Raw genomic sequence first — 23,613 nt, forward strand, 5'->3', positions numbered from 1 at the left:
GTGTGAGTGTGAATGGTTGTTTGTCTGTGTTGCCCTGAGATGGACTGGTGACCTGTGCAGGGTGTACCCCGCCTCTCACCCGAAGTTAGCTGGGATAGGCTCCAGAACACTTTTTAAGAGAGGTACACGTTTGGGCCCTAGGGGTCCGAGTGTGAGTTTTTTGAATAATGGCTTATTACTGAAATAATAATAATGCATCAAAATCAATTTTTTTTTTACCAATTATTGACTTAGTCAAGGCTGTAAATTCCTCATATCAAGTGACCCACTTGGCACCTCAGTTTTTAAAAATCTTGCATATTTTCAGTTTTACTGTTTATGAATTCTATGTTTTTTATGACAAAAATAACACAAAAACATACAAAAATATAGAAAATTGTATATCTATGGTTAGGTCTGACATTGCTGAAAAGAAATTAAAAAAAATGAAAAAAATATATATATACGTATATGGCATTGTTATAGCACTTTTAAGAGAGGTACACATTTGGGCCCTAGGGGTCTGAACGTAGCCAAAATCGAAGGGTGCCCAGAGGGTTAATTGTGCATCTTTATTGTAGCCTATATTCTTATTCATTCAGCCGTAAACACCCTGATTATAAAAAGAGATATAACTAAATCTCACCAACCAACCTGCGTCCAAGCAGGTCCAGCAATGTTTAAGGTCCATGGAGCGTTTCCATGGTGCCGCTGGGTTGCATTGTGTGTCTGTATGTTCTGCTTAATTTGTGGATGATTGTGTCATTTGACCCATAGACGCTTCGCATTTGAGCTATGTAGCCGAGTACAAAACCTGGAAGTGTATTTTAAAACCTTCTATTGACTCCTGAAGCCTGTGGGCTTTTCTAAATATGCTTTAGCTTGGCTCATTAAAGTAGCAGTACAAGTAAAAACACAGCCCACTGCAGATTTTTACGTTTGCAAATGTCTTTAAAAACATGGTTGCCTTTATATCCTTCAGATCTCCCTGCAGCCTTCCTAAATGAATTCCTCAAGTGTCCACACAGCACCAGTCTCTGTGCAAATGGACAAAAATGAAGACAAATTTGCAAAAGAGGACACGTCAGTGTGCAGGTTTATGACTGACATGATCACATTCTAAAGCACACTTCACATCACAACTGCTTTAATTAAAGTCCATTAGAATTAACACCTAGCTAGAAACTCTCATAACTGTCCTCTGTAAGGCTAGAAGCTCCCATTATCAAATAGAAAACAAGACCAGTTTTTTCAGTACTACAGCCAGGCTGTTGTTCAATTGATCCATGCATGTATAAAATGGAAATACAGGAAGTGGCCTGGTTTGATTCTTTCCTGTTGTTTATGCTACGATTTGTTTTGGTTGATATAGGCAATAAAAGAGAAGATGTGGGCCAAAGAATTAGATCAAATAAACTCTGTTATTTATTTCTTGTTTTGGGCTACAGGAAGAAACGAAAATGTACAGATGAACAGAAAAGACAACTTACAGGCTGAAAATATGAATGAAATATTTAAAAAAAAAAAAAAAACAGTCAATTTTTTTAGCCCTCATGAAGCACAGACTAGTGGCACCTTTTGGCCAACATTACAAAAATACAGTATATTTACACTTTGGAAACATTGCACAAAACAGTACACAAAGTACAGCCTGCAACTCACACAAATGTCCTGAAAGGCTTTGTACACTGACACGCCTGCAGTAGGCCGACATAAAGCAGCGACTCGTGACAATAGACCTTAAACACAGTCTTTTTGACTCAAGAAGACTATTCTGGACGTTTTTTTATCTAATACACGGGCATTTGATAAAGATGTACCATCACCGTGGAGATGATCATCTTTATTAATGAGTTGGTTTTTTTTTTATAGAAAGGACAGGGCTTTCATCAGAGCAGGCAGTAAGTATTTAGCAAAAAACATCACTGTGCACTTTATCAGCTTTGTTTGTATCACCTTATTGCCGTCTGTACAAGAACTGTGTATTTTCAGCATACTGTATATAGTGGTTATAGAGGCGCATCTCAATAACATAATGTAGCAATGAGTCCCAATATTCCCTACATCAGGAGCTGATAATATCCTCATTTATTCATTTTTGGGTGTTTTCATGATATTTTCTCCACTGAACGGATTTTAATGGGATTCATCATATATACCTCAACCATCAGATATAGAGAACCTGAGGAATTCCTTAACACTGACATCTAGTGAACACATGTCTGGTATACATAATTTTTTTTGATAAATACCAAAGTTTGTTTTTGCAGAATGAGACTGGTGGTTTATGGTGGTTTGCCAGGAAACCACATCTTCAAACAAAATATTAGACATATTCAAGTTTTTTCTCCCAAACATAAACAAAACCACCAGACAGCCGTGGCTACTGCTCCGTTTTCTCCTTTGCTGTTCCCGTCACCAGCAGTAGGTTGCAGGCCATAAATTGGACATTAAGCACGTTGCTGGTGTTTCCAGTGTACAGTCCCACCAGTTCACTGGACGAACCATCAGCTGGTGTTCCGCCATGGGAGTTGCGGATGTCCCACACCCGAACTGAGTTGTCCATAGATGACGATGCAACCAGGCTGCTGTCTGGGCTGAAGGAAAGACTGGTGATGCTGTCTGTGTGTCCCCGCAGGTCTTTGAACAAAGTCCCCGATGCCAAGTCCCACAGCTTCACCCGTTGGTCCTCACCGGCTGACGCCAAGTACTTCCCATTAGGTGAGAAAGCAAGTGACAGCACGGGACCACGATGGCCAGTAAAAAGGCGAACAGACGCCCCCTGCTGGGTGCTCCACAGCCTGACAGTCTTGTCTGTGGAGCCCGTGGCGATGTAGTTGGAGTTGGGGTGAAATTTGATGCAGTCAACATCGGAGAGGTGCCCTGCATAGAGCCTCAGCGGGTAGGTGCGGGAGAATGTCCAGAGGCGGGCAGTGCGGTCATGGGAGCTGCTGGCAAAATAAAGGCTGCAAGGGCTGATGTCCACGTCCCACACTGGGTAGGCATGGCCCTGATAGAGTGCCGTATTGGTGAAGCTGCCTAGGTCCCAATAGCGGATGCTTGTGTCCTCAGAGCACGAGAGCAGGCCGGAGCTGTCTGTGAGGAAGGCAGTACGAAACACCGGTCCACTGTGACCTCGCAGTGTCTTTATCTCGCTGCCACAGCCATCTTCTTCATCCACCTGAGAGGACAAAACAAGACAAAGTCCTGAGTTTTTGCTTCTTGAATGAGGTCAGAAAAAATTAATTATTTACAATTTTTAGTAAAAATCTACAAACATCAAGGTTACTCAGCTGATTATCTTAAAGGTAGGGCAGGAGATTTCATTCTGATGCACTTTTTGTTAAATTAGTGTAACTTCTCTTTACAATCCGATAGCAACCGATTAGTTCGGCAGTTTTGCTTTAAAACGAAGAATATGAATCATCTGTGGAAGCTATAAAACACTAAAAACATCAGCCAATCCTCCGGGTGGACCCTGAGTATTGGCTGGTTGTCACTCTCTTCTTGCTCTGCGCGCATCAGAGAGGTACGCGCATGATGGCCGAAGGCACAGACTGGTTGGGAGGCGTGGCTTCGGGGTGAACTTGAGAGAAAGGGGCGTGTGTTCACTTTCAAAATCTGGCTGACTCTCACCGAGTTTTCAAAATCTCCTACCCTACATTTAAATCCTTGTTAAATTTTTCACAATAACAATTGTCACAGTCACCTATAGAGTCCTTTTTTCTAAAAACTTTTTTCTCTCCATTTTCTAAAATATTCAGTTTATAAATAAGAAATACAGCAATAAATCTTACCCAACACACTTGATTCTTGTTAATCATACAGTTAAATGAATACAGTTTTATACATAAAGGTTTCTTTCTGCTTCTCTTTGTTTTACCATCTAAAATGAGCCACGTAGATTAGCCAATGCAGCTGTATTCTCTCCCTCTGACTGCACTGATTAACATATTTGATCTGAAACTGAAATATAAATTAAACAAAGTGACAGACTAAAAAAAATAGCAACATTATTAGGCACAGTGCCGAGTAGGCTATGCATAAAAACATCTACTCACCTCCTCCTCTAGTACGTCGCATGCCAAGTGGATGCGTGAGACGTCAGCCTGATGTGGTTTGGCCTTCAGCTTTCTGGCTCGGAGGCTCCACAGCTTTACTGTAGAGCTGTCAAAGCCGGCGGCCAGCAGCCGGCTGTCAGCAGAGACTTCAGCAGTGTTCAACATCTGCTCTGTGTGGTGGAAGGCGTAAAAACACACAGTAGTGAGTGAGGGCGGGCCCTCACGTACCTTCTTGATGCAATCCTGCAGTGCCTCCAGAGCCGCCTCACTCTGTGGGATCCCTGCGGGCACTTCAACCCCATCCCCACCCTCAGCTCCATCCACTCCGGCCCAGGAGGAAGTGGAGTTTGGGGCGGTTGTTGCTCCAGCAGGAGCTCCATACAGCTGGTAGTCTGTGCGCCTGCAGGCAGTGACCTCCACTTGCAGATGTGTGCCGAGGACTCTGCAGAGGGCACTGTTGTCCTCGCTCTGCAGGTAACGCAGCAGGTAGCTGTAAGCTGCCTCTGTCAGGTGAACGACATATTTGTGCTCTAGGAAAGCACTCAGCTTGGGATTGGCTGCAACATCCTGGGCAGTGAGAACATGGCGGAGCTGCTCTATGATGGCACGCTGCTCACTGTCCTGAAGAAAGGCACCATGGAAACGACTGTAAAAGCCATCTACCGCTGCCTTCAGGCCACAACGCACCATGTCCAGGTGGAGATAGATGAAGAGCGGATAAAGGATGTTGCTCACTTCTTTAGCCCAGGATATTTCTGTCTCTGTTTAAGGGAAACATAACAATAATAATATTAAGGCATTGTGTTTAACAGACAGATGAGGGTAAATTGACTTATGGACGGCTATTTGTAAAACAATTTAGATCACATAGTTGTAAGCAATACCTGAGAGAAAGGAGCGCAGCCTGGAGTACTGGGTTTCATACTGCTGTGAATCAGACTGGCAGGGTGCAGCAGAGACGATGTTTGCACAGCCAGACTCTGTCTGCACTGCTCAGTGTGGAAGAGAAAGTACATTTAACCCAAGTATGAGGAAGCAAGATATTCATGATGTAGAATTTACTGCATGCAACTAATATGAAATAAACCTGCCCACATATTCTCCACACACACAACTATGGTTAAACTTCGTCTGTGTGAGTTGTGATGATGGTTGAGGCTTGACCGACCTGTCTTACTCCCCATTATCTCTGCAGCTTTCTTACCTGAAAGGCTGGCAGCCATCTCCTCAGCTGTCTGGAAGAGCTTGGCTCCTTTCAGGGAAGCATCAGTGTCCACATACTGCCTCCTCTTCAAGTACTGAGCCACAGCATATTGGATCTGCTCAGTGCGACCTCGCTTCATGACCTGACAACCAAACATCCACTGTCACACACCTGCACGCCACTGTTTCTCTCAAATCGCACACAATAACACGAACTACTAAAATCTTATGGCCTCAAGCATGAAAACGTACAAAATTACATTACAGCTTCCGTGCTGATATTTCAACTCCATCTCCGTCACAAATGAACCCCATTGAGCACAGCAGCATCTTCCCAGCAGCTACTTACCTAGCAAAGCTAGCATCTTAATTGACACAAAACACAATGCTAACGTCATTGCTGGCGCTGTAAATATAAATGTCAGCTAATCTGCTAATCACAAACAACTTAGCTTATCACGAATCTAGTGAAAAGTTTCCACATCACAGTAATGTGCATGCATCGAGCTAACCGGCTAACTTAGCACAAGTAGCAGTGGGCCTGGCTACTCCAAACTTTTAGCGGGACTGACTCGGTTCCATGGCACCGCCGGCTGAACGTCGACACTCACTGCATATCGTGCTGTTCTTCTCTATCCACGGAAACTGTATCCAAATGTATTGCGTCCCAGTTTAGAACCGAAGCTATACCGCTGTCTTTGGTTGCCGCTCCATCGTGGTTGTCCGCCCCCCGGGTCAGCCTCCATCAAATCATGCTAGGTTAACTAGCTAACTGGCCGCTCTCATCTTTGATCGAGATTAGCTGTCGTCGATCTACTACTTCTGCCTGGCTCGGAGTCACTGTTTAGACGAAATCCATCGATAACAGATTTCTGAATCAGATTTTTTGACAGTAATAAAGTTCCTTTACACGTTTTGACATACATTTGTATTTGTTATTTATTTTAACCTCTTATGGTTTACTCTGCCTTTTTGTGTTTGGTCAATGCACCCGATTTGTATTTACGGTTATTGTAGGAATAGGTTTAGTGCTGTTTTACTCAATGGCCAGTCATCATGTAAAAAATATTCTTACACGTGGGAATTTAATTAAACTAAACACATTTACATCCTGAAAGTGTTTCCCATGGGTTAAATACATTCACATTTTCACCATATTTCACTTCACTCACAATGATGCACAGCATGTAAACAAGTGTGGCAACGTGTTCTTTTTTTTTTAATAAAATGTTAATGTTTATTCCAAACACATACACAAATATATTTGATATGAAATGAGTGTCACACATTTAAAAATAATTTTCCAATTTTGTGCTTTGGTTTGATCAGCGTACCTAGAGCGTTATTGATCTAAAGAGTACCTCATCAATATTATCATCTTTGTTTCAGTTTTAAGTCGAGTGTTTCAGAAACATATGGATCATATTTACAGAGAGTTTTGATGAGAATTTCACAAGCCCTTTCTCCCTTTCGCAGCACTGTGTCAATCAGCTCTCGTGCTTGGTCTGTAAAGACATTGAGCTCATGTATGTGCTTCATTTCACTGCTGGTCACAACCTTCTTTTCCAGGAGGACATCCAGAAGACTTTTTAGAACAGGACCAGACACACGGTTAATAAACTCTCTCCGCACAGAGAATAGCTTCTCTGCTGCATTCTGAGTCCTTTGTTGATTCTGTCTATGACCTGGATGATAAGCAAGGAAAAAGTTTAAATCAATAAAAAGCAGTGAATATCAAAACATCTTGTCACACACCTTCTTGTGAGCTTCAGGACTATTCATACAGACTGTGCATCCATTGTATGGAGAGTGGAGAACAAACCTTTTCACTGTTTTAGACCAAATACAAGTCATAGGCTTTCATTAACAAACTAATGCCATTGGGGACAGAGATAATTACACCGAGGTGTTTTCCTGTCATTATGAAGTCTGCAGACACCAACATGTCGTTGGTTTTGTGTGTTGCCCACCTTCATCTCCAGCTGCTGGGTCATTGGCTGGAGGCTGGGTTGGCTGAGCAGTTAAGTCTGAGGCTGAAGAAGAAGTTGACACCAAAGAAGGAACAATTAAAGATATCATGAGATTGAAAATGTATTGTGATTAATTATAATTAAATATAAATAGAGTCAAAGTGCTTTACCAGCAAGTTCAACATGATACTCCCAGACAGGTGTCTCCATCACATCTTGGACTGTCACAGTCGCTTCTTCTGTGCTGGGATTAAGCCGAATCTCAAAAGTCGGGTGATAGTTTGGTCCATACTTTGAGTGAAATTGTGCAGTCTGTAATTTACAACATGTCCTTCAGTTATGATGTCAGACGACCATGTTACAGCTTCTCTAATTAAACTCTTTATTCACACAAACAGTCATTTTAGTTCATGGTTTTTGTTTTACATGCTGTAATTGTGGTTTTTGCTAAACCCATTTGTTCATTCTCTGTGTCTGACATACAGTACTTACCCGAGGCTGTATCCTGCAGGCCTCAGAACACTGCACACTGTAAGTCTGACCTTCGATGAGCTGACAGGAGGATGTTGCCTCAATGTACTTGGCCCTTTCTTGGTGCTTTTTCACCTTTAGTACAATTAGAACATTTTTTAATGGATTGTGGCTTCCTTAGCCCAATGTGTGACTGATACAATCCTAACAGCAGAGCAGAGATGCTAAAGGTACTTGCTACAGCAGTAACCAGACAAAACAATATAAATATTTCACAATGCAAATGACTCTAAATGAGTATAGAGAGGAGTCGGGTGTATCAGTAAAGAACAAACAGTAATTCTGTAATTTACAAAATGATTTAACAGTAAACTCTTACCTCCTCCAGTGGTGCATTTTCTGGCAGAAGAAACACATTCAGTCTTTGGCTTGGCCTCATGTGTGCTGGTCGGTGGAAGAGCAGAACCTGGCCTGCTCTCTGGATGTTTAGAAACCTTGTAATGGCATCCCAGACCAAGCCAAAGGGAGACAGGTGAGGAACGTCCACCACCACATGAGTGTCTGTTACCTCCAGTGGCTCAAGGATGCAAAACCCATCGTCACTGAAGTGGGCCACAGAAAGGCCTTGAGAAAGGGGGGCTGTGAATACAACAGGCAATCAACCTCACTTTGTAGCAAAGTCCCTTTACTTACACTTTTCTGTTTTTTAAAGCTCCTGTTTTGGGCACCAACCTGGGCGTACTTACTAGAGTTCTGTTCACAGTGTGGGAGGTGCAGCTGAGCGACAGTATCCTCACTCTGGATGTCATATAGTGGACCTGCTGGGACTTTTCCAGCTGAGAGGAGGACCTCCTCATCCCACTGGATGATCCTGTACAGCAGCAGCCCCTCCTGAGCCACTGTAAACATCAGTCCAGTCAAGTCACACTTGAACACACCTGGACGCGGGATCCTGAAGCTGTAGAACACAACGAAACATCACTCAAAGCACTCACATGAGCTTTATGTCACTTTGTACACTGTCCTGATAAATAAATTAAACTAATAGGTATATAAGCCTGTGTACCTGTATGAAGTCACTCCCCTGTCATTTAACACCTCAGGCATAAAGGGTGATGGCTCCTAAAACAAAGTGAAGTCATTAAACGTAGACATTGTTCATATGTCTTTAAAATAAATAATATAAATCCTGGAAAAACTTTTGACTGCAGGATTACCGGTAAATGGCGAATTAAGCAAACACACACACACACACATCTTACATCTCAACAGTCCAAATATAAAACATCGTAATAATAAATGTGTACTCGGTGAACTGTCACTCTCACCTTCATCTTCTCTGCTGTGACCTCGTCACTTTCTTCATATGAGGCCCCTCTATGATGAAAGTCAGAGTATCTTCATTTCAAGACTTCTATGTCTTCAGGCAACAGAGATATGATGCTGATATACTCTTTAAATGAGATGTGACCTGACTGACTAATGAGCCATTTCAAACAAACCCATGAATCTGAACAGTTTCACTAAAACAAGTGTAAAATAATCAATGATCTCAGCTATCCCCAAAGTGTCATAATAGTCATTGGTAAAATGCTACAAAAGTTTGCCCTCGCCAGTTGATAATAATCTTACTGTATTCAAAAAAGTAAAGCAGAGAAACCAATATTAGGCTGTGTGTAAGTCTAATTACCTGTACAAAGTCTTACTGCAATCAGGCCCAAGCTGTAGGTGCAAAATTGTAAAAAAAAATACAAATAAATTAGTAATTAAAGCATAAAGGTTAGTGATGCAGTCAATAATTCATTAAATATGAAATAGATCATATACATTTAGTGAGAACAGTTGACTAAAATAAGAACTTTCTAAATAAATTAAATTGTCCAAAGTCACCACCAGCGGCTCTCACTGTCAGCTTCATATCACCAAGAATCAGGGAAGAGGGTCTGAAAGGTCTGAGTTAACGTGCACAAACTACACATCACCGGGAATTTACCAGGAGCCAAATCATCATTATACTGTATGTAATAGAACTCCATTTAAAAATAGCTGCACACTGAAACACTGAAAATGAGTGGATACAAAGCAATATGTCACCGCTCTCTTTGGCCAAGGAAAGGCATCCAGAACAACTTCACTCATCATAGGGAAACATACTCTTCAGTTTTAAATCAGGGCATATCCTTCATTACAGTTACAGTATTTTCCTCCCACTACACTTTGCATTGGATCCATTTTTTACAGTTGGTGTGACTGAGTTGAGAAAAACACCGTAGTGTAATCATAAAGTTACAGTACAGTGTTTTTCTCAACAGTATCAGTGATCCAAAGTGTACTGGGAGGAAAATAAGAAGAAACGTTCAGTGTGACCCATAATGAAAGGAAAGGCCAGTTTTATTGTCTGTTTGTTGGTTACTTAAAATATTATTGCTTCTTTTAAATAATTAGAAAATAAACTAATGATTGTACGTTGAATAAAGTTTTGTGTAATGTGCAATATGATTAAGTGTCAGCTTAACTGGTTAGCCATCAGCTGAGTTACTGAGACCAACATCTAGTGTGTTAGTCCAACATGGCAAGAGGAAGAAGTTAGCAGTGTTCATGTGTTGTGTAGATTTTTTGTATTATCCAAACACAACATGAGGATCTAGTGGATTAGCAACATGCTCCTGCTGTGGGGCCTGAGGGAGAGGAGGAGACAGAGGAAGAGGTGTGTGAGGAAGAAAGTGGGTTGTGTGTGTTTTAAAGGTAAAAACAAACCGTTTCATCCGAACGCTCTGCTCTCATAGTCTGCTGCACTTTCTTCATATCAAGTTGTGTATTTTCTCTGACTGCAGATCCTTTTGCTGAAAAGAGAGCATACAAATGTCAGAGACGTAATCAGTTCATCTTTATGACCCAAACTAACTAAAAAATGTTTAATTTATGATGTGAGAAATTATTAGAAGTTTATTTACCAGGGATTATCTGCCACAGAAAAGGACTTTGATCTCTTCCAATATTGATATGTAGATGTGATGTGATGATACATACTGGACCAGATAGCTGGCACTCAAATCACTGCTACAACCCTTCATTTCTTTAGTTCAGGGCACATTATTACTAATATTGTTTATTGATACATACCTGTACCAATCCAGGGAGCTGTACTCCAGTGTTCTCTGTAGTCCACTCTGTAACTATACAGTAAAAGATGTCAGTTAATCAGTTAAGACAAGTGTTTTACCCAAGAAAAGGCAAAAACCTGAACTATTTTGCAGAGGCAGTCTCATTCTGTTACAAACGTCATTTAATAAATGTCATTTATATCATTGCTCATAAATCAACCACTGATGATATCATGACATTAGTTAGCAAGCTTACTGGATGTTAGAAAGCTCATCAACCAGGTCAAGTTGCTCTGATATCAACAGATTAAAATGAAAGCTGTTGAAGCTTAAAAAATTATATAGTGTATGTGTTTCATCTGCCAAACATGTGGCCTTCTTAAACGTTGCTATCACTGAGATGAAACGAGGTTTAGGATTAGGTTTATGAGACAATTAAACTCTGATGTTGGCTTAACCCTCATGCACTGTTCGGGACATTTTTGTCCTCTGAGAGTAATTTTTCTGTTTTTTTGGCCATAACTTTGTCAATATGTGAGCAAATTAAATAATTTTTGCTGAATAAGCTTAATTTTACACAAATTTTGTTAATATGATTTAAACATTTTTCATAGGTCAATAATACACAGTGGGCAAATCTTTTTCATAGACCTTTTAATTAACTCCAGTTCTGATCAAAAGTAGTAAAACAATCATTTTTCCCCAGGATTTTAACTGTAAAAATCACAAATTTGACCTCCTACCAACAGGGTAAACCACCAACAATCAAGAATGCATGATTATGTAGTGCCATGGCTGTGCAGTCAAAAAATGTGGTTATAATGGAAGTCTATGGGACAAAAATGGCCACAGGAGAAAAAATGAAAATCCAGTGCTGTGCAAAAACTAACAATGCATTAAAGTCAATGTTGATACTGATGTTTGACATGACCAAGACTGTAATAAAGGTTAAAAAACATCCAGTTCACATTCACCTTTTCTATTAAAAATGGGCCATTTTGTGTTTAATATTTTTCATTTATCAGCACCAGACCTTATAAAATTGGTGATTAAAGGGTTAAAATCCTGGGGGAAAATTATTTTTTTTACTACTTTTGATCAGAACTGAAGTTAATTAAAAGGCGTATGAAAAACAAATATGAAAAAATATTTATCTGATATATTTTTAAATCCGTTAAAATTAGAGGACATTTTTTGAAAGGGTAGTGTTTGTGAACGTTGCACAAGGGTTAATGTTTGCTTTTTGTAAGACACACTGGCAAGACTTTGCACAACCACACAAGCAGTAAAACACTGCTACTTTCCACTGACCGCAGAGGCTCTCCCTGACAGCTTTTCACCAAGTCATCCAGAAGCTTCTTCGCATCATCCCCCAGCTCGTTTCCACAGAGGTCCAGCTCTCTCAGCTCAGAGGGGTTGGATTTCAAAGCTGAGACCAGAGCATCACAGTCAGACAATTGACAGTCTCTTAACCTGCAGAGAGAGGATGGTTGAAATGTACAAATACTGATTTTCAAAGTTGCCACACATGGAAGAAGAAATTCTTTACCTCAGAGTCTTCAGTCTGCAGTTTGGACTCTTCAGTCCGTCACAGAGCAGCAATATTCCAGAATCCAGAAGCTTGTTTAGACTCAGGTCAAGATCTTTAAGAGGGCAAGGTGACTGCAGAACTTTGGCCAGAGAACCACAGCTGTTCTTACACAACTTGCAGGAAATCAATCTGAATACAACATTAAAATAAGCTGTTGGAAACAATTTACATAATGTTTAATACACAAAAGTATGGGGTTCATTTTAATAAGCTTTACAAATTAAAACAGTTCTGTTTTGTTTAGAAATAGATTGTACGTGACTGCAGTAAATGTAAATTCATGGATTCGTGGATTCATGAAGGACGTATATAATCCTGCAGCTCTCTATAAGATAACAATCTGACCTCAGAGTCTCCAGTGTACAGTGTGTATTATTCAGTCCGACACACAGCTGCTTTACTCCTGCATCCTTCAGAAAGTTTCCACTCAGATCCAGCTCTTTCAGGTAGGATGGGTTGGACCCAAGCACAGAGCGCAGAGCTCCACAGCTGCTCTTTGTTAATTCACACCAAGCAAGTCTGTGAATTGAAGACCGTGTGTTAATAGAGAATTTGAGGTCACTCCATCTAATGTGGAGGCTAGGGTGAAGTGTCTTGCCCAAGAACACACAACAGTGACTAGGGAGGAGTTGGGATCAAACCACCAACCTTCCGGTTATTGGACAACCCTGCTATCCCACTGCGCCACTGTTGCCCCTAAAGGTTGAATGAACATTTAGGAACGCTCCATGTTGTCATGGTAACAGTTCCTGAAGAGCTGTACTGCAATACCTTAAAAAATATTCTGGAAACTGACATCATGTTTCAAGTCTACATTCTTGTCCACCATATTATGCTGTTCATCAAAACCACTTGTAATCACATTGCACACACAGTGAGGATATAATAAGCAAGGATAAGCCAGGTTAAAATTAATTCAGGGATGTCAGTGGAATGTTTTGTATTCTCAGTGTTTCTGCACAAATAAGACCCAAAACATCAGCAGACATTTATTTAAATTACCAATCACACAAATAATCTGTGACTAAAGTATAGAGCTAAATCTCAGGTGAAAACTGGTTGCAGAACAGGAAGCCAGTTTGAGCACCTCTTGACAAAGGGAGTGAGAAAATGTTGGTCCACCGCTGTAGTTTGAAGGGCAAATGGCAGTGGAGTGGTCCAGGTCTTGATATTTCTTGGTGCAAAAAGACCATCAGATCTGTCTAACAGAATGATGAAGAATGTAAAAGCAGTTAGAGGAACAGAGAGGCCAACCACTTGGAGGCAAGTAATCTCTCCGTTTTGGGCCTGGTGGGATGGTAGTTGTAGTTCATCCAGCACTTCTCGGCATGAGTTGTACCATTCTCTGATCTCTTCAGACTCTCTGTCAGCAGAGGCCAAACTTCAGTTCGCCCTTCACTGTCGGGGCAGATGCATGTCACAGCAGGAGTTTTGGTGTGCCTCTATGTCAGTAGTTTCCCTAGAGCACCTACCTACTGTGGGTCCAACCTTACACACACACGCGGCAGCTGAAGGTATTGGGTTGGGTTTTTCTGTTGTGGGGTCATTTATAGCATATAAATGTTAATTGTTTAGGCTTTTGGGATTATTTTATTGCTAAATCAGAATTGGAAACACAATTAGAATCCCTTGCTGTCATAGCATTATGACATTATCTACTTTAGTGTTGTGATAATGTGGAAGGTGCTGTTTTTAAATAATGGGTAGGTAAAAAAACAGAGATCTATAAAAACCTGACCACTTGTGCTTTTGGTGAGCCCCCACTATCCTCAGTGTAAGGGGTGCTACTCCAAAATAAAGGTGGACAGAAGATAAAATGTCTTCCAAGCAGATCGCTCTGAGGCATGTGACATTTACAATGTAAGACAGCTTTTGACTCGTGGACATTCAGTCTGACCTCAGAGTCTCCAGTGTACAGTGTTTTTTCTTCAGTCCCGCACACAACTGCTTCACTCCTGCATCCTGCAGAAAGTTTCCACTCAGATCCAGCTCTCTCAGGCAGGAGGGGTTGGACTCAAGAGCTGAGCGCAGGGATGCACAGCTGCTCTCTGTTAGTAAACAGTATGCAAGTCTGCAAATTAAAAAGCACATGTTGATTCAGATTCTATTTTTCTTGATGGATAATCTTTTAAATAATGTTCAGTGATGTATTTCCTCTTTAGAACTCATCAAGCCAAGAAGATCTCTCAGAGGAAATTGAGATGTAGATTTGAAAGTAAGAGCTTCTTTCTTCTTTATAAAAGTGGTGGTCATTTGTGAAAATTATCTTTTTAAGCAAAGTGTTTAAGAATCTTTTGTAACTTTTGCGTGTCACAGAGGTGCAGTAACCTAAAAGGCAGTGGCAATGGTCTGACCTCAGAGTCTCCAGTGTACAGTGTGAATCCCTCAGTCCCGCACACAACTGCTCCACCCCTGCATCCTGCAGAAAGTTTCCACTCAGATCCAGCTCTTTCAGAGAGGAGGGGTTGGACCCAAGCACAGAGCGCAGAGATCCACAGCTGCTCTCTGTTAATACACAGTAAGCAAGTCTGAAAAGCAAAAAACATGTTAATTCCAAAATAACTAGTGTCTTAAGGATAATGGATAAGGAGCATTGACTGAACCAGAACTGACCTCAGAACCCTCAGTCCACAGTGTGGACTTTGTAGTCCAGCAGACAACAGCTTCACTCCTGAATCCCTTAGGTGTTTGTTTCCACTCAGATCCAGTTCTCTAAGATAGGACAGATTTGAGGATCATCACATTATCATGTTAGTGCTCAATATCACATTGTTTTGTTTACTGTTGTAGTGTTATTAGAACAACATAAGGCTCCTGACATTCCCGTGTTGCTCTTGTTAATGTGCAGTTTTAATTAACAATGACCAAAAAAAGACAGTCTGACCTCAAAGTCTTCAGGTGAGATTGTGGATTTTCTATAACAGCACACAGCAGCTTCACGTCTGACTCCTTCAGTAAGTTTTCTCTCAGATCTAGCACTTCCAGACTGGAGGGGCCGGACTTTAGCTTTGATCCCAGATGTTCACATTGAGCATCTGAGAGCTTACCAGAAGGTGACCTGTGATAACAGGTTTAGTTAGGTACAAATACAGTGGCTTGCAAAAGTATTCATACCCCTTGAACTTTTCCACATTCTTTCTTTCTACTTCACAATTGTGTGCCACTTTGTGTTGGTCTTTCACATAACATCCCAATAAAATATATTTATGTTTGTGGGAATAATGTAAAAATTTAAACATGAGTACAAATAAAAAACTGAAAAGTGCATCCAATTGCCTTCAGAAGTTGCCTGATGATTTCTGACTGATCGAATGTTGACCTAATGACTAGAGCGAGTCCAACTGTGTGTAATTTAATCTCAGTCCAAATACAGCTGTTCTGTGACAGCCTTTGTGGTTTGTTGAGAGAATATTGGGGAGCAAACAGCATCATGAAGTGCAAGGAACACACCAGATGAGAATAAAGTTGTGGAGAAATTTAAAGCAGGGTTAGAAAGAAGTTACAAAGACTTCCCAAGCTTTGAACATCTCACGGACAACTGTTCAGTCCATAATCTGCAAATGGGAAGAGTAGGACACAACTGCCAACCTACCAAGACATGGTCATCCACCTAAACTAACAGGCCACACAAGGAGAGCACTGATCAGAGATGCAGCCAAGAGGTGTCTTTGGATGAACTGCAGAGATCTATAGCTGCGGTGGGGAAATATGTCCATGGGACAAACTACAGTCGTGCACTACACAAATCTGGACTTTATGGAAGAGTAGCAAGAAGAAAGCCATTGTTAAAGAAAACCACAAGAAGTACTGTTTGCAGAAGGTGCTCTGGTCAGATGAGACCAAAATTGAACTTTTTGGCCTTAATGCAAAATGCTATATGTGGCAGAAACATAACAGCAGCATCATGCTCTGGGGCTGCTTCTCTTCAGCAGGGACAGGAAAGCACGTCAGAGTTGATGGGAAGACGGATGGAGCCAAATACGGGGCAAGGAAAACCTGTTAGAGTCTGCAAAACTCTTGAGATCTTGATACTGGGGTGGAGATTCACCTTCCAACAGGACAATGACCCTAAACATGAAGCCAAAGCTACAGTGGAATGGTTTAAAATGTTGGAATGGCCTAGTCACTTAGGTACAGTAAATCTAAATCCAATCCAGAATCTGCCACAAACGTTCTCCATCTAAACTGACTCAGCTTGAATTGTTTTGCAAGGAAGAATGGGCAAAGATGTCAGTCTGTAGATGTGCAAAGCTGGTAGAGACATATGCCAAAAGACTTGCACTGTCACGACTTGGGTTTATTTATGGTTTAGTTTTCCTTGTTTTGGGTTTTTAGTTTAATCTGTGTTTAGTTATAGTTATTTTTCCTGTAGTTCTGGTGTTTTGTTTTCCCTGGTTTTTGCTTAGCTGTCTAGTCTTGTCTTGTGTTTCCCGTTTTACTTTGGTAGTCCTGTCCTCCCTGTGTATTGTCTCGAGTTTTGCTTCCTGTGTTTTCCCTCCTTGTTGATTACCAGCCCTGCCCTCATGTGTGTCACCTGTGTCTCGTTGTCTTCCCTGGTCCCTTTGTATATAGTCTGTGTCTTCCCCTTTGTCCTTGCTAGTTCGTCTCGTCTGGTGTAGGGTGTGTTTGTTTGTTTCATGTCTCGTCCATGCCATGCCATGCCATGCCATGCCTAGATCCTCGCCTACCATGCCATGTATTTCTGCCTGACCTCGGGGTGCTCCAGGTAGTTGCCTTGCTCTTGTTGTTTTGCTCCTGCCCTGTAGTTTTTCCACGCCAGTGTGATTTTGTGTTGCTACTTTTGTACTTTACCTTTTGACCACAACAAGTGTGATTTTTAGTTTGTTTTGTTTGCCCTCCTGGCTTTAAATAAAAGACTGCTTTTGAACATTTAAACCGCTCTGCGTCCTGCAACTGTGTCCTCACCTCATCCAGAAACCCTGACAGTACGAACTAGCCGACCTTGGACACAGCAGATGCAGGAGCGGTCACATTGGCTGCCTTTAGCCACGGCCTAGAGTTCGCCCCTTAGGAAGTGACCAACAATGGACCCAGCGGACTATTTGTTTGATTTTGTTTCTGCCTTGAAGGGGGTGGAGGAGCGTAGGCAGTTCTTCCTGGCAAACTGGGAATTCTCCGATTATGCCCTCCTTCCCAAATTTGGGCCATTGTTGGAAGGGACTCGGCTGGCCTTAAAGTTTCCCTCTCTGGGTGAGGGATCAGGAAGGCGCAGGCGGCGTCGGCGTCGGCACCCAGCTGCTGTTCTGGACACAGCTGGAAGACTGGTGGACTCTACCGTGGAGCCAGCTGGGCTCCAGACGACGTCGCTCCTTCCGGGGCCGCCCAGGGGCGGGCTCCAGATGTCGTCATCCCTTCCGGTGCCGCCCAGGGGCGGGCTCCAGATGACGCCATCCTCTCCGGTGCCGCCCAGTGGCGGGCTCCAGATGTCGTCATCCCTTCCGGTGCCGCCCAGGGGCGGGCTCCAGATGTCGGCATCCCTCCCGGTGCCACCCAGGGGCGGGCTCCAGATGTCGTCATCCCTTCCGGGGCCGCCCGGGGGCGGGCTCCAGATGTCGGCATCCCTCCCGGTGCCGCCCAGGGGCGGGCTCCAGATGTCGGCATCCCTCCCGGTGCCGCCAGGGGGCGGGCTCCAGATGACGCCATCCCTTCTGGGGCCGCCAGGGGCGGGCTCCAGATGACGCCATCCTCTCCGGTGCCGCCCAGTGGCGGGCTCCAGACGATGCCATCGCTCCCCCTGCCTCGGCCAGAGGGCGGGCTCCAGATGGCGTCGCTCCTCCCGCCTCGGCCAGAGGGCGGGCTCCAGACGACGTCATCGCTCCTCCCGCCTCAGCCAGAGGGCGGGCTCCAGACGGCGTCGCTCCTCCCGTCTCGGCCAGAGGGCGGGCTCCAGACGGCGTCGCCTGCCACAGAGACCTCCAGTGCCCCCCGCAGAGGACTTCCTGCCAAGACAGGGGTGGCAGAGACGCTGGAGGTCACCTGTCTGGATGCTGGGGGTGCATCCAGCCTTGACCCTGGAGGGTCCCCTGCTTCGTCTTCGGCTCTGGCTTCCTGTCTGGACCCTGGAGGGTCCCCTGCTTCGTCTTCGGCTCTGGCTTCCTGTCTGGACCCTGGAGGGTCCCCTGCTTCGTCTTCGTCTCTGGCTTCCTGTCGGGACCCTGGAGGGTCTTCTGCTTCGTCTTCGTCTCTGGCTTCCTGTCTGGACCCTGGAGGGTCTTCTGCTTCGTCTTCGTCTCTGGCTTCCTGTCTGGACCCTGGAGGGTCTTCTGCTTCGTCTTCGGCTCTGGCTTCCTGTCTGGACCCTGGAGGGTCTTCTGCTTCGTCTTCGGCTCTGGCTTCCTGTCTGGACCCTGGAGGGTCTTCTGCTTCGTCTTCGGCTCTGGCTTCCTGTCTGGACCCTGGAGGGTCTTCTGCTTCGTCTTCGGCTCTGGCTTCCTGTCTGGACCCTGGAGGGTCTTCTGCTTCGTCTTCGGCACTGGTGTTCTGCCCGGACTCTGGAGGGTCCGCTGCCTCGTCTTCGCTGGTGTTCTGCCCGGACCCTGGAGGGTCCGCGGCCTCGTCTTCGCTGGTGTTCTGCCCGGACCCTGGAGGGTCCGCGGCCTCGTCCTCGCTGGTGTTCTGCCCGGACCCTGGAGGGTCCGCGGCCTCGTCTTTGCTGGTGTTCTGCCCGGACCCTGGAGGGTCCGCGGCCTCGTCCTCGCTGGTGTTCTGCCTGGACCCTGGAGGGTCCGCGGCCTCGTCCTCGCTGGTGTTCTGCCCGGACCCTGGAGGGTCCGCGGCCTCGTCCTCGCTGGTGTTCTGCCCGGACCCTGGAGGGTCCGCGTCTCCATCACTGGTGGTCTTCCGCCCGGACCCCGGAGGGTCCGCAGCTCTCTCCATGCTGGGCTTCCGCCCGGACCCCGGAGGGTCCTCAGCTCTGTCCATGCTGGGCTTCCGCCTTTATTAAACTGCCCACAATTCCACCTTTGTGGGCAGTTTAAGGTACACCTGTGCACTAATCATGATGTCAGATCAGCATCTTGATGTGGCACACCTGTGAGGTGGGATGGATTATCTCAGCAAAGCAGAAGTGCTCACTATCACACATTTAGACAGATTTGTGAACAATGTTTGAGAGGAATGGTAATATTGTGTATCTGGAATGAAGTTTAGATCTTCAAGTCCATCTCATGAAACATGGGAGCAAAAACAAAAGTGTTGCGTTTATATTTTTGTTGAGTGTACTTCATAATTATGTGCCACTTTGTGTTGGTCTTTCACATAACATTGTAATAAAATATGTTTGTGGTCATAATGTGAGAAAATGTGGAGAAGTTCAAGGGGTATGAATACTTTTGCAAGCCACTGTATATACACTCTTTTGCAATAACGTATAGATGCACCTGAATGCAGAAACAATGGATTCATCATAGAGTTCTTCTGTACAGTTTTTGTCATCATTACTGAATAGAAGACTACTTGCTTGTTTTCTCAAAAAAGGAATAAAACTTTAGAAAATGTAATACATGTTAAGATTTCTTTAAAAATACAGCATTGATTATTCCAACTTGGTAGGTTTAAAACATAGATAGCCTACTTACTTTATTTGTGAATATCCAGGACTATCAATGTACGGATATGTATCATCAGCACACTGAGCAGTGCATGTGTCAAACAGTGAAGGCGTTGCTTGCTTCTCCTCTTCATGACCACAGTCACTCATCTTGCTTGTCGCCCTTCTGTGTAGATGAGTATACCTCAATTAGTATATGTGACATTAAAGTGCATGTACAGACCAATCATGTGATCAAATGCATCATATCACTGCTGAATATTGCCTTGCTTTAGTTTATTATTGTACTTTAGTTAGATTTGAAAACAATAGGCCTGGACATTCTTCACAGTGTGACCTCAGATTCATCGGTGAAGGTATCTTCAGACCAGCACCCATCATCTCCACTCCTGACTCCTTCAAATAATTCCCTTTCACAGCTGTCACTTCCATACTGGGGGAGCTGGCCTTTAGCTGTGATGGCAGATGGTCACATTGAGCATTTAAGAGTTCACCAGGAGAAGGTCTGTGGATAGATAGATAGATAGATAGATAGATAGATAGATAGATAGATAGATAGATAGATAGATAGATAGATAGATAGATAGATAGATAGATAGATAGATAGATAGATATCATTTTGTTAATTTCCTTAATTTTTACAGCAGGTGGCTCTGTATCCCTCTTGTGGGCCACAGTTCTCAAACACTAAATACTGAAGACAACATGGTTTGCTTCAGCTGACAAAGTATAATACACAAATGCCACAAGCAATTAAAAAGAGGGGAAGTGAATGCAACACTCATTTTGACAATTAGTGAGACAAATCAAAAAAATAAAATTAAAAAAGTAACAAGAGGTTCCCTAAATTGTTTACTTGGTGCATTTATTGTGTTCAAAATGTATTATAATTATTATTATTGTTATATTGTATTATTTTATGACAGAGTATAACACAATTAATATGTTAATATAATTTTCGAAAGTATTTATTTACAATCCGTATGAACAAACTGTAGTGCTTGCTGCTTATCCCACAGCCTGAGCGGCCTGGCTGTCACATGACAAAAAAGAAGGACCCGAGGACGAATGAGTGGTGAACTAATCATTTCTGTTTCCTGTCCTGCTGACTGAGCTTATAACTGCCTGCCATGTGGCAAGAGAAGGTACTGCATGAAAATGAATGAATATATGAGTCATATAAAAGATTAGTTCATATTGAACGAATCGGTCACGAACAACACTTCACTACTACAAAGCACTAGATCAGACTCTGTAAGTGATAAAGTTCAAAACGGGCATTAAATGGCACCAAAACATCCCCAAAAACATTTTTCCTGCAGTGAATTGTAGGTCACAGCAGCTGAATTAAAATCAAATGTGTGAGTGTCTCTTGCAACTTGCATTGCATATTTTCCAATATGAGCTGTTTTGATGCGGTTCAGCAGAGGCACACATCTCTCTGACGAATTTGCATGCTGTTGAGAAGTTCAAGCTTTTAGTCAGGAAGAAGTGATGGCATTTTGAGCCCTCTATGAGCTGCAGGGGCTGTAGCTGCAGCGGACCTGTCCTCACTTGTAATTTGTTTGATTCAAAATTCAAATTGTACTGCAGGGACTATTTTCACCAGACATTTTGACCGGCTGGGGTAAAAAAAAATACCTGCAGATTTAAGGAAACCCATGTCACATTATTTCCGTATACTGGGGTAAAATGTGGAGGGTGTTTGACGGTATCAACATTTGATACAAACTCTAGTATGGATGGTGTTCAACAGTCCAACATCCCACAAAGTGTAAAGCACAGTGAAAACAGCTTTATGTCACTCTCACGTTTACTTCCTCATTATTCGTTTGTCTCTCTGTTTCGGTTTTGTTTCATTTCCTTCCTCACTTTGGACAGTTTCTCCAACCATTACATTCTCCCTCTGAGAGGGATAGACCACAATATTCACCAAGCATCCAAACACAAACATAAAGATCTAAAAATAACTGGTTGTGGACAGGCATCGGTCTCTTCCTCTCTACAGCCTCTCAGAGAACGTGTATGGAGCATTGACATGTTTGTAATACAGAGCATGCACTCTCACTTTTTGTGAATGTCCATGTTTACCATGTGAACTTAATGTGTCAGATGCTGCAGTCATTACTCCTCTTGCATTATTTGCAGATAAAAGTCAATCTTTGAAACAAACACATTTATAACTTCAGTCTGGTCTTACCTTGTTGTACATTCTCCTCTACACGACACCCGCTCTCAATGGATTAGGAAGGCGGGACTTAGAGTAGTAGTAAAAAACTACACCCTCAACTGTTTGTGTCCCTGAGTCAATAACAGACAATAGTTATTATGTTTTGATCAATATTATTACTGGGAATCATTCAGTAGTTGCTGGATAAGCTGGCTAGTAGGTATATAAATATATGAATTCCCTTCAACAGCTTCCACAGGCTTCTTGTATGTATGAACTTTGACTGGGCTGCACAGTGTAGAGACCTGTGGCAGTCATCAGAATCTGAATCAGAATCAGAATTGTGTTTATTATTATGTAAGTGAAGGGGGTTCACATTACTAGGAATTTACATTAGTGATTGGTGCATACAAAGAACATATAATAATTAACATGCAATAAGATAAAAACTAAGATAAAATTAAGTAAATAAACTAAAGTAAGGCTAAATTTACATGGCATAACAGACATACACTGAACAGAACATAAAATACTTGGCGGATGAAATGGTAAACATAGACCCTTATATGAACGAATGGAACAGTGTAATAATGTAATAATGTAACAGGTACCACATGGATCGGTGAGGTGGTACTAGTGTGCAAGTAGTGCAAGATGGAGTAGCAGTAACAGTCATAGTCATCATTGTGCAGTGACTATACTAAAGTGTCCTTGTGAAGTGAAGTCATGTGATAAGTTTCGATTAGATGAGATGTTAGATGTTACAGAGGATTTATTTTATCTTTGTTCCAGCCTCCAAGTGGCCTATAGCCTATGTTAAACATGAATAAATTATTTAAAAGTTAAACATGTATATGACTCTTTCTTTACAAAAAGGTAAAAGTAGGACAGCGGATTAGGGCATTGTGGAAAAAAAATACTGACCCAGAAGAGGAGAGGGGGTAGTATGCTGCAGGATAATATCTGAATTTCTGAGACAGGTATTGCTGAGGTAGTAGGTTGATTAGGTGATTTTTTTTATTAGCCAGTGTAAACACAGGGAAATTAATGTTCCATAGTACGGTACATACATCAAGAAGTTGCTGCAGCCCAGCACTACGCAGACCAAGGACACCCAAATCTACATCGGCGACAGAGGCATCACTGGGCCCAAACAGTATGACCTCTGTCTTAGTGTCGTTAAAATGAAGCAGATTTGCTGACAGCCAGGATTTAATTTCCTCAACACAGAAGGATGCAGACCCTGAACTGGGACACAGCTTAAAAGTTGCTGTTGTAAAAATGGAAAGAGACGCCATGTTTGCGGAGAATGGACCCGAGAGGAAGGAGGTATAGGGAGAAGAGGAGTGGGGCCAAAATAGAGCCTTGGGCCACTCCACAGGTGAGAGGGGCAGCAGAGGACTCAGCAGACAACTGGGTTTTAAAACCTGACTGGAACACCTGGAAAATGTTATGTTCATCTAAAAACACATTCAACTGACTAAAAACAACTTT

General features: G+C 42.8%; 2 protein-coding genes across 7 annotated transcripts; both read right to left on the reverse strand.

Annotated features, from left to right (window-relative positions):
* Window positions 1-1,423: 1,423 nt before the first annotated feature.
* Window positions 1,424-6,102, reverse strand: taf5l (TAF5-like RNA polymerase II, p300/CBP-associated factor (PCAF)-associated factor). Of its 2 annotated transcripts, none has more exons than XM_028410777.1 (5): window positions 5,934-6,102; window positions 5,245-5,386; window positions 4,925-5,029; window positions 4,041-4,801; window positions 1,424-3,160 (listed from the first exon to the last, which is right to left on the reverse strand). In XM_028410777.1, exons 1-5 carry the CDS (start codon window positions 5,955-5,957, stop codon window positions 2,363-2,365), a joined length of 1,830 nt encoding a protein of 609 aa, XP_028266578.1. In that variant the 5' UTR covers window positions 5,958-6,102; the 3' UTR covers window positions 1,424-2,362. The 2 variants fall into 2 exon arrangements, with proteins under 2 accessions (XP_028266578.1, XP_028266587.1); XM_028410786.1 differs by having other exon boundaries at window positions 5,855-6,102.
* Window positions 6,103-6,295: 193 nt separating this feature from the next.
* LOC114438832 (NACHT, LRR and PYD domains-containing protein 1-like) lies at window positions 6,296-22,234 on the reverse strand. Of its 5 annotated transcripts, XM_028410433.1 has the most exons (21): window positions 22,150-22,194; window positions 20,287-20,454; window positions 19,978-20,115; window positions 15,264-15,437; window positions 14,993-15,091; window positions 14,734-14,907; window positions 14,277-14,450; window positions 12,725-12,898; window positions 12,338-12,508; window positions 12,100-12,261; window positions 10,808-10,860; window positions 10,442-10,527; window positions 9,375-9,406; window positions 9,013-9,061; window positions 8,751-8,806; window positions 8,431-8,642; window positions 8,064-8,323; window positions 7,706-7,819; window positions 7,384-7,525; window positions 7,214-7,276; window positions 6,296-6,928 (listed from the first exon to the last, which is right to left on the reverse strand). In XM_028410433.1, exons 2-21 carry the CDS (start codon window positions 20,379-20,381, stop codon window positions 6,618-6,620), a joined length of 2,739 nt encoding a protein of 912 aa, XP_028266234.1. In that variant the 5' UTR covers window positions 20,382-20,454; window positions 22,150-22,194; the 3' UTR covers window positions 6,296-6,617. The 5 variants fall into 5 exon arrangements, with proteins under 5 accessions (XP_028266234.1, XP_028266242.1, XP_028266250.1 ...); XM_028410441.1 differs by lacking the exon at window positions 20,287-20,454 and having other exon boundaries at window positions 19,978-20,099; window positions 22,150-22,234; XM_028410449.1 differs by lacking the exon at window positions 14,277-14,450.
* Window positions 22,235-23,613: the final 1,379 nt, after the last annotated feature.

This window comes from Parambassis ranga, chromosome 1 (genome assembly GCF_900634625.1).
Source record: "Parambassis ranga chromosome 1, fParRan2.1, whole genome shotgun sequence".
NCBI lineage: Eukaryota > Metazoa > Chordata > Actinopteri > Ambassidae > Parambassis > Parambassis ranga.